General features: G+C 41.3%; 1 protein-coding gene across 1 annotated transcript; it reads right to left on the reverse strand.

Annotated features, from left to right (window-relative positions):
- Nucleotides 1-1,424: 1,424 nt before the first annotated feature.
- LOC100356710 (small ribosomal subunit protein uS5-like) lies at nt 1,425-4,359 on the reverse strand. Its single transcript, XM_070059421.1, is given in 2 exon segments — nt 1,425-3,778; nt 3,780-4,359. Coding segments are annotated over 2 exon segments (867 nt in total). The 5' UTR covers nt 4,337-4,359; the 3' UTR covers nt 1,425-3,468.
- Between the last annotated feature and the right edge of the window lie 13,846 nt (nt 4,360-18,205).

Consider the following 18,205-nt stretch of genomic DNA (forward strand, 5'->3'; position numbering starts at 1 on the left):
TACCCATTATACATTATATCACTAAAAAGTGTTGGGGTACAGAATGAGATGAGGTAACAGGGCTGGCATGTTTTAATCCTTGTGTTATCCTGCAGACCATGTTCCCTTGACTTATGTAAAGATCTATGTTCATTTGAGATGTCTATAGCTGCAATATGCCCTGCTATCCTCCTTGCTGGTCTCTAACTCCCATTCTTTTTTACTTTACTTTAATTAATTAATTTATTTATTGAAAGGCAGAGTTGCAGAGAGGGGGAGACAGACAGTGAGAGAAATCTTCCATCCACTGGGTCACTCCCCAAATGGCCACAATCCAGAGGTTGGGCAGGCCATAGCCAAGGGACAGGAGCTTCATCTGGGTTTACCACGTGGATGGCAGGGACCAAAGTATTTGGGCCATCATCTACTGCCTTCCCAGGCACATTAGCAGGGAGCTGGACTGGAAGTGGATCAACTAGGACATGGAACAACATCCACATGGGATGCTGGCATTGCAGGAGCTGGCTTAACCTGCTATGCCACATTGCTGGCTGTGGGGAGCAATCCGGACTAGACTAAGTTACTCGAATTAGGACTTATTCTATGCATCTGCTCTCCCACAATATGGCGCTGGGAGAGAAGTAAACAGCTTCCGCACAGCTGCCTCCAGTTCAACCAATTAACTGTAGGACTTGCTCCTGATTGGAGAGCAGCGTACTCAGCCGAGTTGGGATTGGCGGAGGAGGACTATAAAGGAGGAGAGAGACGGCATGCACCAGGAACATCTATGGGGAACATCTAAGGGAACCCGTGCAGCCCCCGAGAGAGCCGGCCGGCGGTGTGCCGCTCCCCTGCGGAAGTGGGGAATGCGGCCAGGGGGAACCGCCCTTCCACGGAGGTGGAAGGGATAGTAGCCAACCCGGGAAGAACCAGCAGCAAACCCGGGGAGGGCCGAGCAGACGAAAGAACAGCGCAGGGTCCTGTGTCGTTCCTCCACGAAGAGGGGGAGCGACATAATGGTGCCGTGACTCGGATAGGAAACCTGACTCGGATAGAAAACCTAGGACGGATAGGAAACCTAGGACGGATAGCAAACTTAGGAGGGAAGAAACGGGAAGAAACGGGAAGAATTGGGAAAATATCGGAGAGAGAGACTAGCAAACAGCCTAGGGAAAAGCCGGACGAAAAAGGAGCCGGAAGAAGCTATTGAAAGCCTAGGCATAGACTCGGATTCGGACTACGGGGGGAAGCTGGGAGAAATCTCTAAGGTCGAAAGCGAAAGTAAAAGCTAGAACAAACAGACTCGGACGCGGACTGTGGGGAGAGGCCAGGAGAAATGAGGGAGGAATGTCGTTGGAGGAAAGCTTGGGGAAACATACCGGGTAGAGAAAAATGTTAGGGAAATTGAAGCCGCGGGGGGCAGGCTGAGGCGGAAACGAAAGCCACTTTGGGATTCTCAAGTTAGCCCGGGAATAGGGGGCGAAAAGTTAAAACCAGAAGCTGAGACGTAAGCCAGATTGGGATCCGTCTGATTAGCCCGGGGAGCAAAGGACGGGAAGCCAGATCGTGGGGCGGAGACGTACGCTGGGTTGAATTCGCCAGGCTAGCCCGGGGAACTTAGATTGAATCCTAGTGGCGGAGACGCAAGCTACGCTGTGTTACTCGCAGAAGCCGCCGCGTGCAGAGAGAGCACGGGGCGTGAATAGATAGGGAACGCTGGCGTAGGCCGTGGTTCAGACGCGAAAGGGTTAAGCGTGGAGACCGCGGACCGCGCAAAGCCGGGAAGCCGCGCAGAGAGGCGCGCGGGCTGAAGCGGCGCAGAGCCGGGAACCCGCCGGCGGGGCGAGGTGCCGGAAAGCCGCAGGGATAAGAGAAACAGAAGTTTGGAAGTGAAGTAAAAGAGAAATGGGAATGCTGGAAGATAGAAGTGAAATGGGAGAAATAGAAATGCCCGGAGATAGAGAAATAGAGAAAAATAAGGCCTCCCCTCAACATGCCAATTAGGAGGCTTGGATTCGGTCTGCCTGATTTAAGGCGGTAAGCGCCAGCAAAGCTCGACCAGAGTATGAGCTGCAGGTCACCGAAGATAGGCACAAACCAACACTAATAAGTCTCCCCCACAATACGGCAATGAGAAGGCTTGGATTCGGTTTGCCTGATAGGTTTTGTAAACACCTGCAGGCAGTTCTAGCAGAGCAGAGCATGCGCTGCAGGGCACCGAACACAGGCACGCATCAGCGCCTAAAAACCTCCTCACAATGGCGAAGAGAGGACCCGGATTCGGTTTTCCTGATTGATAGGACTTGTAAGAGCCTGTGACAACTCTAGCAAGTAGAGCAGAGTGTGTGCCACGGGACACCGAAGACAGGCGCGTATCAACGCTAAAAAATAAAAAGAAAGGGGGATCTGTGGGGAGCAATCCGGACTAGACTAAGTTACTCGAATTAGGACTTATTCTATGCATCTGCTCTCCCACAATATGGCGCTGGGAGAGAAGTAAACAGCTTCCGCACAGCTGCCTCCAGTTCAACCAATTAACTGTAGGACTTGCTCCTGATTGGAGAGCAGCGTACTCAGCCGAGTTGGGATTGGCGGAGGAGGACTATAAAGGAGGAGAGAGACGGCATGCACCAGGAACATCTATGGGGAACATCTAAGGGAACCCGTGCAGCCCCCGAGAGAGCCGGCCGGCGGTGTGCCGCTCCCCTGCGGAAGTGGGGAATGCGGCCAGGGGGAACCGCCCTTCCACGGAGGTGGAAGGGATAGTAGCCAACCCGGGAAGAACCAGCAGCAAACCCGGGGAGGGCCGAGCAGACGAAAGAACAGCGCAGGGTCCTGTGTTGCTCCTCCACGAAGAGGGGGAGCGACAGCTGGCCCCGTTATCTTCCATTATCCCCCCACCCCCCCTTAATGCACTATGCTTTGACATCTGGCCTACACTCATTATCTTTGCTCCAAATCTCATTGTAGTTTGAGACGGCAGAGGGCATGACTTCTAAAATCTAGTTGATGAGTCCCTTGATTTTTTTATTCCTATTTTTTTAAGTCTGGAATTCTGAAAACCAACCTCCCCCCATCATAGATATTTCATCTATAAATCTTGTGGTTAGAGAATGCTCCTTCATACCTGTTCTTTCTTCCTTTCACTTTTAACCCAAGATTCTTTTCTGTTTTCCATTATGTTATAAATAAATTGTTAGTCAATTACTAAAATAAAATATGTTCATTGGTAATACATTTATTTCTTCTTCAAATGAAGTAGGAAAAAATAGGCCAGCACTATTAAAAATTGTGTTCTATATTTTTCTGACTTCTCTCGAAATATCTTTAGATAGAAAAATGATTATTTTTTAAAAAATTCCTTCAATATATTTAAATTGCTTTAAATTAGTGTATGTTTCTCCTAAATGATATAAGTGATTAATTGTATATACTTTTTTTTTTTTTTTTTTGCAGGCTCCATCCACTTTATTTCTCTCGTGTAAAAACCTATGTTGTGGCCACAGCTGGAGCCTGGGTCCTCTGCACGGACACCCTGGTATGCGTTTTCATGAGGTGGTTGGTGAACTCCTGGTAGGGAGACTTGGTGAACACGGTCTCTTTCCAGAGGTCGGGGGTCAGGTAGCTGTAGGTCTTGGAGATGGCATCGAAGGTGGCCTTGGCAAAGTTGCCGAGGGTGGCAGTGCAGCCCCGGGCTGAGGTGTAGCAGTCGTCAATGCCAGCCATCAGCAGCAGCTTCTTGGGGACAGGGGCGGAGACGATCCCGGTGCCCCTGGGCGCGGGGATGAGGCGCACCAGCAGAGCCACAGCGGCCGGTCACCTTGCACAGCACGGTGTGGGGCTTGCCGATCTTGTTCCCCCAGTAGCCTCTCCGCACGGGCACGATGGACAGCTTGGCCAGGATGATGGCCCCTCGGATGGCGGTGGCCACCTCCTTGGAGCACTTCAGGCCCAGGCCGACGTGGCCGTTGTAGTCCCCGATGGCCACAAATGCCTTGAAGCGGGTCCGCTGGCCGGCCCGCGTCTGCTTCTGCACGGGCATGATCTTCAGCACCTCGTCCTTGAGGGCGGCGCCCAGGCAGAAGTCGATGATCTCGGACTCCTTGATGGGCAGGGAGAACAGGTAGATCTCCTCCAGGGACTTGATCTTCATGTCCTTAACCAGGCGGCCCAGCTTGGTGACCGGCAGCCACTCCTTGTCCTCCGCCTTGCCTCCGCGAGCGCCGCGGCCCCGGCCCCGGCTGCGCCCGCAGCCTCGGATGCCGCTGCCGAAGCCTCCGCGGAAGCCGCCGCGGCCTCCCATTCCAGGGCCCCCGGGGCCTCCGGGCCCTCCTGCTGCACCGGCGTCATCCGCCATTTGGTGTTCTCTCAGAGAAGAAGCAGCAATTGTATATACTTCTGTTGATGAAGAAAAAATAATGAATTTATCTTAAGGCCCTATAGAAGAATTTCTCTAACAGTAGTCATTTAATAATTTCAAGTAAGAAAACAGCTAACAGAGTAAATTATGAAGAATCTTTAATCCATCTTCTGATGTCTTCATAATTTCCAAAAACTAACAAATAGCAAATAAAATGGTAAATCAAAACATTTTCAGAAATTCCCTATCTGTTTCTTGTTCCTGTTGGAATTTTGTCTTATTTAAATACATTTGACAATGGAAAGGAGAACTAGAAGCAGACTTAGCATCACATCAACCATATAAGCTAATAAGTTATGAGCTGATACTGCTCCATTGATGTTGACAAAAGACATAAAAACTCCTAGGTCATAGGTAAAACCCCTGAAAACAGCAATTTATTACTCACAGGGATAGTAGTAGGCATAGTGATATCATTAGATTCATTTTCTAAAAGCCAAATACCACAGGGCAATATGAAAAGCCAGGTGCAGTCTGCTCATGAAGTAGTCAAGGCAGAGAAGAAATCTCAGTTTTGGAAATTTGCCACTGTTGTAGCAAACAGTAAGCAAATCTATTATTTGTCCAAAAAGGCAATAGTTACAATGCATTCGTGTGATCTACTACCTCACTTGTCAGAAATTCCTGCTTATAAAACAAGTTTTGTAATTATAAAATAAACTGAAAAAAAGTCATTACAAAAATTAAAAGAATAAGGAAGGAATGAGGAGGGAGGGTGTGAGTGTGGGTAGGAGGGAATGTAGGGTGGCTCCTAAGTCTAGATATATGAACTACATGAAATTTTTTTACTTTTTATAAATAAAAATTTAGGAACGTAGTGACCTTACCTGCCCTAAACTCCTATTCTTCTTTCTCCTCTTTTCTTATTCCCATTCTTATTCTTTATTAAGATCTATTTTCAATTAACTTGAGACACATAACATTAGCCTTACTCTAAGAGTTCAACAAATAGTATGGAAAAACAAACAAACAACAGAACTGTTCCACAACAGTCAAGACAAGGGTTGTTCAAAGTCACCACACCTCAAAGTGTCAATTTTACTTCTTAGATTACCTTTTAGGTATTCTGTTAGTAACTACAGATCAAGGAGAACATACAGTATTTGTCTTTTGGGGACTTGTTTATTTCACTAAGTATAATGTTTTCCAGTTGCTTCCATTTTGTTGTAAACAACAGGATTTCACCCTTTTTCCCCACTATGTAGTATTCCATAGTGTACATACATATCCCATAGTTTCTTTATCCAATCTTCAGTTGAGAGACATTTGTGTTGATTCCATAACTTAGCTATTTTGTATTGAGCTGCAATAAACATTGGGATACAGATATCTCTTTCATATGCTGATTTCATTTCCTGTGGATAAATTCCCAGGAGTGAGATGGCTGGATTATATGGTAGGTCTGTATTGAGATTTCTGAGGTATCTCCATACTTTTTCCACAGTGGCTGTACCAGTTTACATTCTCACCAATAGTAAATTAGGGTACTTTTTCCCCACATCATTGCCAGCATTTTTTGTTTGTTGATTTCTCTATGAAAGCCATTCTAACTAAGGTACAGCAAAGCCTCTTGTGGTTTTGATTTGCATTTTCTTGGTAGCTAGTGATCCTGAGCATTTTTTCATGTGTCTGATGTTCCTCTTTTGAAAAATGCCTGATGAAGTCCTTTATCCATTTCTTAATTTGTTTGTTTGTTTTGTTGTTGTGGAGTTTCTTGAGCTCTTTATATATTCTGGTTATTAATCTTTTATCAGTTGCCTAGGTTGCAAATTATCTCTCCCATTCTGTTGGTTGCTTCTTCACTTTTCTGAGTGTTTCTTTTGCAGTGCAGAAGCTTCCCAATTTGATGTAATCCCTGTTTCATTTTTGGCTTTCATTGTCCGTGGTTCTGGGGTCTTTTCCAAGAAGTCTTTGCCTATGCCAGTGTGTTGCAGGATTTCCCCAATGTACTCTAAAAATTTGATGGTATTGAGTCATAGATTTAGGTCATTGATCAATTTTGAGTGGATTTTCGTGTAAGGTATAAGGTAAGGGTCCTGCTCCATAATTCTATGTGCAGAGACGTAGTTTTCCCAACACCATTTGCTGAAAAGACTGTCCTTGCTCAAGGGATTGATTTTAGCTCTTTTGTCAAAGATAAGTTGATTGTAAGTGTGTGGGTTGATTTCTGGAGTTTCTGTTCTGTTCCACTGGTCTATCCATCTGTTTTTGTGCCAGTACCAGGCTGTTGTGATTATAACTGTCATGTAGTATGTCTTGAAATCTGGTATTGTGATGCTTCCAGTTTTGTTTTTATTGTATAAAATTGCTTTAGCTACTCAAAGTCTGCTATGTTTCCATAAGAATTTCAGTATCGTTGTTTCTATATCTGAGAAGAATGTCCTTTGTATTTTGATTGGTATCACATTGAATCTGTAAATTGCTTTTGATAGTATGGACATTTTGATGATATTGATTCTTCCAATCCATGAACATGGAAGATTTTTCCTTTTTTGTGTCTTCTATTTGTTTTTTAAGTGATTTGTAATTTTCATTGTAGAGATCTTTGACATCCTTAGTTAAATTTATTCTCAGGTATTTAATATTTTTTTGCAGCTGTCGTGAATGGGATTGATCTTAGAATTTATTTCTCAGTCACGGCATTATTCAAGATGATACCCAGGTTGGGATTGGTAAATCTCCTTTTTTATCAAAAAGGAGGGTTTGATTAGCTCTGTTGGCATTGTCTCATTCACCTCCAAGGAGACCAATTCCCGGGTGCTAGCCCCAGTGGGTAGAATACTCATCCATGCTGCCACAAGAACCACACAAAGGATCTGTGTATTTCTCAGAATGAGAACGGATCCTGCAGCAATGAACCTGTCCAGGCAATCATGGAGCACTGAGTGTGTGGATCCACCTACAGTAACTGCCCAGAGACTGAGCCACAGCCCTCCCATGAGGCCACCGTGTTTTCACAGTCCCAGCACAAACGGCTCCCATAGCCACGTGGACCCACCTCCTCTTAGTTCTCCTAGCCAGACTCGCGTCTATTCTCAGCTTGTTGCAAGGCACATGGATACAAGCTGACACGGCTGTTATGTATGTCCAAAATGGCTCGTGACCTCTCTCAATTATAAAATGCCATTGTTGGGCAGTTGGTGAGAGAGAAACATGCTCCTTTATTCCTTCTAGGTTGGCAGGTATACCGTACTCCACAGGGCTCCAAGCAGGACTCAACACCGGTTCTCCCTGCAGATGTATTGCTAGTGGCTTGGGCTGCTGCAGTCTGGTCTCACCAGACTCTCCAAAGCTGGTGCTGAGGTTCTTGGCTGCTGGGGTCCTGTATTGTGTCCATATTCATGCTTTGTGTCTGTGTCCACAATCTCCGCATAGATCCACAGCATTCCTCTAACAAGTGGAGTTTCTGCTGCAGTTTTCTCTCTGACTCTTCCCTGAGATTGTACTCTCTCCACTTTTTTTTTTTTTTAACTATCTTCCCTTAGCCTAGAGCCTGGAGCTCTCTTCTTATTCTGCCATCTTGGAATACATCCATTCCGTATTTTCCTCTTTGTTGAAATGATTTATTTATTTGAAAGGCAGAGATACAGAGAGCGTGCGCACAAGAGAGAGAGATAGAGATCTTCCATCTGCTGGTTCACTTCTCAAATAGTCACAATGAATGTGGCTGAGCCAAGCCAAAGCCAGGAGCTTCTTCCAGATCCCTATGTGGGTGCAGGTCCCAAGTACTTGGGCCATCATCACTCTGTTGCTTTCTCAGGCACATTAACAGGGAACTGGATTGGAAGTGGAGCAACTGGGACTTGAACCAGCACACATTTGGGTTGCTGACACTGTAAGTGGAGGATTAACCTTCTACACCACAGCACCAGCCCCCATTTTTTTCAGATTATTGTTTTACATTTTCACCTCTTACAGTATTCTCTGGTGCCCTCAGGGAAAAAATATAGTGATAAATTTTGAGACAGTATGTAAGAACATACATTTATAATGATGTTAAAGCCAGTTGATAATTATGGTAATTATGATATGAAATTATGATAATTTGCATGTTATCATCGTTGGGAATAATTTTCCATCCACTTTTCAAAGACATCGCTTCAGTGCCTTTCATTTTTGCTTGGGAAATTCAATGACATTTTATCATTGTTTTATATGGAAATTGCTAATTTTAGTTTTAATTCTGAAAGAATTTAGAATCTCTGTTTCCCCCTGCTTTAAAATAATGCAACTTGATATGAGACTTTATTCATTTGTTGTTTTTATCAGTAAATGATTCATTTGAATTTGACCTGTTTTCACTCTGTGATGAATATTGGGGTTACCGTAATAAAAGAAAATTGAGAGAGCAAATTGGAGGGAGCTGAGCCTCACCTTTTGTGGGCTGTCCATAGAACACTTGGCTTCTGCAACATAGAAAAATCATGGGCCTGTTTACAAAATAAGGAAGCAAGGGGGCCAGCACTGTGGCTCAGTGGGCTAAGCCTCTGCTGGCAGCTTCTGCATCCCATATGGCTGCCGGCTCCTGTCCCAGTGATCTTCTTTCAGTACAGCTCTCCTTGTATGCCCTGAAAAAGCAGTGGAAGATGGCCCAAGTGCCTGTTCTCTTGCATCATATAGGAGACCCAAAGCTCCTGGCTCCTGGCTTCAGATTGCCCCCGCTACAGCCAATGTGGCCATTTGGAGAGTGAACTAGCGGAGGGAGGACCTGTGTCTCTGTCTCTCCCTCTCTCTGTGACTCTGCCTTTCAAATAAATAAATATTTTTAAAAATTTTAAAAAAGGGATCAGAGAGTAAATACATATAAATGGAAATGATTTATATTTTGCTTTGATATTTACATAGTAAATATTTTGAGTATCAGTATCAGTTTTTAATACTAGCTATCATCAATAGATGTTAGTTATTATCAATTGGATATCTAATTCTTAGATATAGGAAAAATGGAAAAAGAAGAAATTGAGAATGATGGGAGGAAATTTTAGAGAAAAATCTGTTCCCATTTCCTCAAGACTGGCCCTGTTGAAGAGAGCAATAATGCTGATGAGATCAGAGTTAAAGAGTTAATTATGTGAGGAGTGTGCTAGACACATTTTTGCCATGGATTATCTCTTGGATTATCTCATGTAAATAGTCAAGTTCTAACAATTTGTATTAACAGAGTCAATTATTTGTTTTCCTTTTCATTAATATCTTGTATTTTTGTGCTTGTTTTTGGGCAATGGGAATGTGTATGTTGGTGTGTTTTGTGTATACAAATGTATGCACACTTGGCAGTTTCAATGTTATTTGAAACACCAACATCCCATGTCAGAATTTTGACTGGACTTTCAATACAGTTTCCTGCTTAATATGCATTGTGGGAAGCAGCAGTGGTGGCGAAGAACTTGGTTCCCTGCATCCATGTGGGCGATCTGGACTGAGTTCTTTTTTTATTATTATTTATTTATTTATTTATTTTTTTTTTGACAGGCAGAGTGGACAGTGAGAGAGAGAGACAGAGAGAAAGGTCTTCTTTTGCCATTGGTTCACCCTCCGATGGCCGCCATGGCCGGTGTGCTGCGGCCGGCACACCGCGCTGATCCGATGGCAGGAGACAGGTACTTCTTCTGGTCTCCCATGGGGTGCAGGGCCCAAGCACTTGGGCCATCCTCCACTGCACTCCCTGGCCACAGCAGAGAGCTGGCCTGGAAGAGGGGCAACCGGGACAGAATCCGGCGCCCCGACCGGGACTAGAACCCGGTGTGCCGGCGCCGCAAGGCAGAGGATTAGCCTAGTGAGCTGCGGCGCTGGCTATGGACTGAGTTCTTGACTCTTGGCTTCAACCTGGCCTAATCTTTGCTGTTAAGGGCATTCGAGGAGTGAACCAGTAGATATTTTTTGTTTGTCTCTCTGTCTCTCAAATATAACAAAAATGAATGGATGAATAATATCTAAAGTTAATTGAACATGAGTTCAACAAAATTAAAGAAACATGTAGTCAATATTACATAATCTTTTTCCACAGACTTAAGTAGAAGAAGAAAATTTGCTTAAATAAAAAACAGTCACAGGCCAGCATTGTGATGCAGCAGGTTAAGCTGCTGCTCGCTGTGCTAGCATCCTATGTTGGAGGTCCAGTCAAGTACCAGCTGCTCCACTTCAAAGCCAGGTTCATGCTGAGGAGCCTGAGAAGGTGTCGTAAGGTGTCTTTGGTACTTGGGTCTCTGCCACCCTTTTGGGAAACCCAATGGAGTTCTAAGCTCCTGGCTTTGGCCTGGAGTTATTAGGGGTATTTGGGTAGTAGACCAGTGGATGGAAGATCTTTCTCTCTCTCTCTCTTTTTCTCTGTCAATCTACCTTTCAAATGAATAAATATCTTTTTAAAAAATCACATTATGGAGAATTTGACAATGATTAAAAAATCATATACTAATTAAGGTTTTTCATTTTTCCTGGCTGAAAGTGGACATAATCAATTTTCTATTCTTATTTACTTTTCTAGAGTCAGAATAAGCAGCAAGTAAAAAAAAAAGCTGGCTTAATATTATGTAATTTATATATTTTTTAATCCAATAAACATATAATGTTAACCTTAAACACAGAAAAGTTGTGACTTGAACCTTGTCTTTCTTGGATAATACAGTTGTGATCAAATTGATTTTTCTGGTAAAAAGATGCAAGTCAAGCAAAACTGACCTGTAATTATAGGGAGGTTAAAAAGCAGTTTTTATGGTTTTTGTTCAGTTCTGCACAGGGTTGGCTGGGAGCACAGTAGAACTTTGAATGCTTCGGAGACTTAACACATCAAATGTCCAGTTGTAACCAGTGTATCCCACTGATGTTTGTGAGGCACTGAAAATATTAATTCATGTTACTTCATTGGGTGATAGAGAAATAATCATAGATGAGAGATATTATTCAGCCAAGAGGAAACATGAAATTCTGATTCAGCCTCTTTCCCATTTTTAAGACTTCTCTGTAATAGAAAATGGTTTTCACAGTAATTGTGTGCCCAGGCAAGCTGAAGAATTTAAAGTTGGTGAGCACTTTTTTTTTGGTTGTTGTTATTCATGCAGCAGAGGTGGTCCTGACAAGCAATAAAGTAGCATTTGGTAAAGAATAAATCACATATTTGATTTAAAAAATTTTAGTCTCAAAAGACTTACTCAAGTTTTCTTCCCAACATAATTTGTCATGGATAAACTACTCACATTCAGAAAATCCAGCTCAAGTATCAGTACACTCCTTCACAAAATCATTTGATATAAAGTAAATCTTTTCACATTCCTTTCATCTCCTCCAGGATTCTTATTTGGGACATTGTATTTTTTACATTTACTTTATCTACTCTATTTGGTATTATTTATTTGCTCTTTATTCAGTGCTGGTGAACTTTGTTCTTACTTCTAATATGTCTTTTTAATTAGAACAACTCTATGTCAGCTCTTTTTTAAAATAAATTGGATTTTTGATATGATACCTCATCCTGATTTCCGGTATTGAACTGTGAGATTTGTGTAGTCAAGGTGCTTATCGTATTCATCTTCCCCAGTGCTTACTTCAGTGCCTAAAATATATTGCATTCAATATGACTGTTGACAGAGTAAATGAATGATTGAAATATTAAATCTTTTTATTTTATTAAGTGCTCATATTTAGCATAGGAAAAGTTTGTAAGTTTCTTCCTTCAAATTAGACTCAACTACATACTCTCACATCCTATGACATTTTCCAATGATTTTTCATCAAGTTTGAATCACTTTTTCTTCTTTATTCCTACATATCAGACTTAATAGCATATATCAATGAATAAATCCAAAGAGATTCAGTCATTTTATGTTGGATAACAAACTTAAGTGGCTTTTTGAGTTTCAGCTATTAAGGAAAAATAAATAATTATTAATTTATGATGATAATAGGATAATGTTTATGAAAGTACTATGCATATGTAGAATATTTCTGAAAAGCAAAATAGGCAATATCATTCTATCTGGCTGAAACACTTAGCCAATGCATACTTTTGAATATTGGTTTTTCTCTAAGATTGTAATGAATTTAAGAAATGTATACTCTCTGTCAAGTATGGCAGATAAGATTAATGACATGTACACATTTTAGTCACTCTTTTGCAAAATAAATCTCCCTATGAACCCTTTTCCACATTGTTGTTGCTATCTGTTTTACTGTATTTTGTTCCTACAAAGAATATAATTTCCAGTGTATCATAAATCATTGGCATTGCTAAATGAAACAGTTTCACTCCTTAAAGGGAGCAATACTGTGGCACAGTATTGTGCCTGAGGATCAAGTGTCTGGTAATAATAATAATAATAGAATTAAAAAGAAGAGAATGTTCCAACATGGGAAACAGTTCACACAGCAGACTTATAGAATGGCAATCACTTAAAGTAACACTCTGACCTCAGAATCAGCCCTTAAGGCTTCCTGGTCTGACTGAAAAGCCCTTGAGAGCATTTCAGGCATGGAAAGCCAAGACACTGTGGCAAAAAATTTTGTACATGATGGATCCCTGTGAGTGAGACCCAAGTGGAAAGAAATGGCTATCAATGAAGGATGGACTTTTCTCTGAAGGGGAGAAAGAACTTCTACTTTGGTTTTGACCCTGTCTAAATACTGATGGAGTCTGTGGATTCAAAAGGCTTCCATAGCCTAAGCAACTCATGCCAAGAGCCTTGGGTGGTCACTGACGTCATACATAAGAGTGTTAGTTGTTAAATTAATAAGAGTCACTGTACACAAACTGCCCATGCAGAACCTCTGTCCTCAATGATCTGTATTATGAGAGTTAACTGTAAAACTTGCTCTTCAATAGTTTTTTGGTGTGTGTATGTGTGTTTGTGTCGGTTCAAATTGTTGAAATCGTTACTTAGCATAGGGTAGATCTTCTGTGTACAAAGTTAATTGAAAATGAATCTTAATGGAATATGTACTGGGAATGGGAGAGGAAGGAGGAGGACGGAATGTGGGAGGGAGGGCAGCTATGGTGGGAAGAACAACTATATTCCTAAAGCTGAAATTTATATTCCTTAAAGAATTAATTAATTAATTTAAAAAAAGCTGCTGCCTGTGGTGCTGCTGAAATCCCATATGGGCACCAGCTTGATTCCCAACTGCTACACTACTGATCCAGCTCCCTCCTAATGCGCCTGGAAAAGCAGCAGAACATGGCCAAGAGCTTGGTCCCTTGCACCCAAAATGAGACCTGGAAGAAACTCCTGGCTCCTGGCTTCAGTCTGGCCCAGCTCAGGCCTTTGCAGCCATTTAAGGTTTAACCAGAGATTGAAAATCTCTCTGTTTCTCTTCTCTCTCTGTAATTCTGCCTTTCAAATAGAATAAATAAAATCATTTTAAAATGTATTAAACGAATTCTGAAGGCCATAGCAATTTGCTAGGCACCATAATCCACTTAAAAATACAAAGCATTCATTTCTTATTTGGAAATTTTAAATCATAGCATTTTTCTCCTAAAACCCATACATTTTTCCACTTCCTCATAGAAACCCTAACATATTTCACTTTGAAAGCATTTTATAGTTAAAATAGAATACTGCAAAAAATATACATATATACATGCATAGCTTCTATAAAAATTAAAAATAAACATATAATTTATTTTGAAATTTCTTGGGATCATAGTTTTTAAAGTCAAAGCCATTCTTAATTAAATTGTTGTTGAAATTATTTCTAGGATATAATTATCAAAATATATATTATAAACCTTGAAAATAATCTTAAAAGGCAAAATTTACCTTTTTCTGGCATAGATAGAAGCTGAATAGTTAGCACAATTGGTTAATATGTATGTTAATGAACATTTCAATATTAGTCTCATTTTATATGTGTATGTTTATAAGTCACCATTCAGAAATAATATTTGTGAAAGTAGTATAGGAAGAGTTTTTTATGGCATTGTTGTTTAATTCTTTTAAATCTTTGCAGATTTCACACTGAAAGCCATATTCTGACTTTCTGTCAAACTTTATTTTTCTGAACTAATAAGTCAATTAGATTCATCTTCAGTTTTGTTGATCCAAGCAAAAATTAGGAAGCATCTGTCTTGGTGAAGGATGTATTACCCTGTTTTTGGATTCACTGACTTCAGATTTCATCGACCCTTCATTTGGCAGATCGAGTTTCTGTACCCAAGGAAATGCACCATACATGGCAAGTGGTTAGCAAAAATAAAGTCTTTCTGTGTTAATGTAAGAAAAAGGGGTAGCCAGGGCTGATGCTGTGGTGCAGCAGGTTAATGCCCTGCCCTGAAGCGCTGGCATCTCATACGGGCGCTGGTTCGAGACCTGGCTGCTCCACTTCCAATCCAGCTCTCTGCTATGGCCTGGGAAAGCAGGAGAAGATGGCCCAAGTCTTTGGACCACTGCACTCGTGTGAGAGACCTGGAAGAAGCTCCTGGCTTTGGATCAATTGTCGTGGCCAATTGGGGAGTGAACCATCGGATAGAAGACTTCTCTCTCTCTTTCTCTCTCTCTCTGCCTCTCCTCTCTCTGTGTAGCACTAACTTTCAAATAAATAAATAAATCTTTTAAAAAAAAAGTATAAGGGGTAGCTAAAATAGAACCAGTAGAGATGAACTCAGATAGACAAGTTTTAGTAAAGTGAAATAAGGATCTGAAAATGGAAACCGTTTTTTTTCCTGGAATGTTTTCTTTACTTATGGTTATGTGAATACTTTAGTTTGGTGCTGTTAAACTAAAACCTGTAAAGAAAAATACTAGATAATGTGTCAAAAAAAATCCGCTTATAGCTGTAAATATGAGTTCACATTGTGGTGCAGTAGGTTGAGCCACCACCTGTGATATAATATGTGCACCAGTTCAACTCCTGGCTGCTCTGCTTCTGATCCAGTTGCCTACTAATGCACCTGGGGAAGCCACAGAAGATGATACAATTACTTTGCCCCTGCCAATCAAGTGGGAGTGCTGCTCTGGCCTCAGAATCAGCCCTAAAGGCATTCCGATCTGGCTGAAAAGCCCATGAGAGTATTTCAGGCATGGAAAGCCAAGACACTCTGGCAAAAAAAAAAAAAAACAAAAAAACACCAAACCTAAATGAAAGATCTCTGTGAGTGAGATCCCAGTGGAAAGAACAGGTCTTCAAAGAAGGAGGTACCTTTCTCTGAAGGGAGGAGAGAACCTCCACTTTGACTATGGCCTTGTCTAAACAAGATAAGAGTCGGAGAACTCAAGGGGCTTCCATAGCCTTGGAAACTCATGACTGGCGCATAGGGAGATTACTGGTGCCATAAACAGGAGTGTCAATTTGTAAAGTCAACAACAGGAATCACTGTGCACTTACTCCTCATGTAGGATCTCTGTCCTTAATGTGCTGTACATTGAGGCTTAATGCTATAACGAGTACTCAAACAATATATTTCACTTTGTGTTTCTATGGGGGTGCAAACTGTTGAAATCTTTACTTAATGCATACTAAACTGATCTTCTGTTAAAAAAAAAAAGAAGAAGAAATTATCAATTCCCAACTTGACTCTCACTGGGATTAAACATGACAATAGGTCTGATCTGATTTCATCATCATTTAAAAAATCATCTATTATTTTTCACTTTATGTTTCTGTGTGGGAGCAAACTGTTGAAATCTTTACTTAATGTATGCTAAACTGATCTTCTGTATATAAAGAGAATCGAAAATGAATCTTGATGTGAATGGAAGGGGAGAGGGAGTGGGAGAGGGGAGGGTTGCGGGTGGGAGGGACGTTATGGGGGGGAAGCCATTGTGATCCATAAGCCGTACTTTGGAAATTTATATTCATTAAATAAAAGTTAAAAAAAAAAAAGTGGGAGTGCTGGAGGGAATTCTGTGATTTTAGCTTCTGCTCAGATCGGTCCCAGGTATTGCGATCATTTGGAGAGTGATCTAGTAGATGAAAGATTACTCTTTAGTCTATACCTCTATCTATCTGTTACTATGCCTTTCAAATAAATAAATTTTTTTAAAACTTCTTTTTTAAAAAAGGATTTATTTTAGAAAGTTTCCTTTTTTTTTTTTTTAACTTTTATTTAATGCATATAAATTTCCAAAGTACGACTCATGGGTTACAATGGCTTCCCCCCCATACCGTCCCTCCCACCCACAACCCTCCCCTTTCCCACTCCCTCTCCCCTTCCATTCACATCAAGATTCATTTTCAATTATCTTAATATACAGAAGATCAGCTTAGTATACATTAAGTATGGATTTCAACAGTTTGCTCCCACACAGAAACATAAAGTGAAAAATAATAGATGATTTTTTTAAATGATGATGAAATCAGAGCAGACCTATTGTCATGTTTAATCCCAGTGAGAGTCAAGTTGGGAATTGATAATTTCTTTTTTTTTTTTTTTTTACAGAGGATCAGTTTAGTATGCATTAAGTAAGGATTTCAACAGTTTGCACCCCCATAGAAACACAAAGTGAAATATATTGTTTGAGTACTCGTTATAGCATTAAATCTCAATGTACAGCACATTAAGGATAGAGATCCTACATGAGGAGTAAGTGCACAGTGACTCCTGTTGTTGACTTTACCAATTGACACTCCTGTCTACGGCATCAGTAATCTCCCTATGCTCCAGTCATGAGTTTCCAAGGCTATGGGCATTCGGAGCTGGCTGAAAAGCTCATGAGAGTATTTCAGGCATGGAAAGCCAAGACACTCTGGCAAAAGATCTCTGCGAGTGAGATGCCAGTGGAAAGAACAGGTCATCAAAGAAGGAGGTACCTTTCTCTGAAGGGAGGAGAGAACCTCCACTTTGACTATGACCTTGTCTAAACAAGATAAGAGTCGGAGAACTCAGAAAGTTTCCTTTTTTAAAAAAATTATTTATTTGAAAGAGTTACAGAGAAGGAGAGGCCAAGACAGAGAGACAGATTGAGAGAAAGAGAGATCAAAATCTTCTATCCACTTTTCACTCCCCAAATGGCTGCAATGGACAGAGCTGGGTAGATCCAAAGCTAGGAGCCAGGAGCTTCTTCCAGGTCTCCCACATGTGTGCATAAGCCCAAGCACTTGGGCCATCTTCCATTGCTTCCCCAGGTGCATTAGTAGGGAGATGGATTGGAAGTGGAGCAGCCAAAATTTGAACTGGTGTTCACATGAGATGCTGGCACCCAAGGAGGCTGCTTTATCAGCTATACCACAGAACCAGCCACTAAAAATCTTCTATGGGTCACAAATAAAAATTCAAAAACCAAAGCAAGACCCTGAAGTACTGATTGGAATTTGGTACTGTGGTGAGGGGAAGAAGTGAGACTCTGACCTTGTGTGAGAAAGGAGTTATTAGTGGTGTCCCCAAATTCCCCAAATAAACCCGAGACTTTACAAGCCTCCAGTTTGGGTAATCAACAAGGGATTTTTTGTTTGTTTGTTTGTTTCTGCCTCAGCCGAAGATGGAAAAATAATTTCCTGAGAATTATTGTCCTTCAAAGTGATACGAGGCTTGATTTTTGCAGTTGCTATTTGGGCTAGAAACCACAAGTCAAGAACTTATAAAAAGATCTCCCAGACTTATGCTCAACCTGAGTACTCACTATCCTGCTGTAAAGAGACTAGAACTCAGCAGTTTATTAAGGGTCCCACAACACAGAAAAACATTATTAAAATCACAAAGAAAATTCCCCAGTAAGAAAGAGTCAGCATGACCAGGAATAGAGCTATGGCATAAAATGAAACAAAATTACCAATTAAATAGAAGCCCTCAAAGTTACTTACGATATTAAAAAAAAAAGAGAGAAAAAATGAAAGTATTTAAGAAAGATTTGTAAAAGCAAGAGCATAGTTTTGTTG

This window comes from Oryctolagus cuniculus, chromosome 16 (genome assembly GCF_964237555.1).
Source record: "Oryctolagus cuniculus chromosome 16, mOryCun1.1, whole genome shotgun sequence".
In the NCBI taxonomy this organism is placed as follows: Eukaryota; Metazoa; Chordata; class Mammalia; order Lagomorpha; family Leporidae; genus Oryctolagus; species Oryctolagus cuniculus.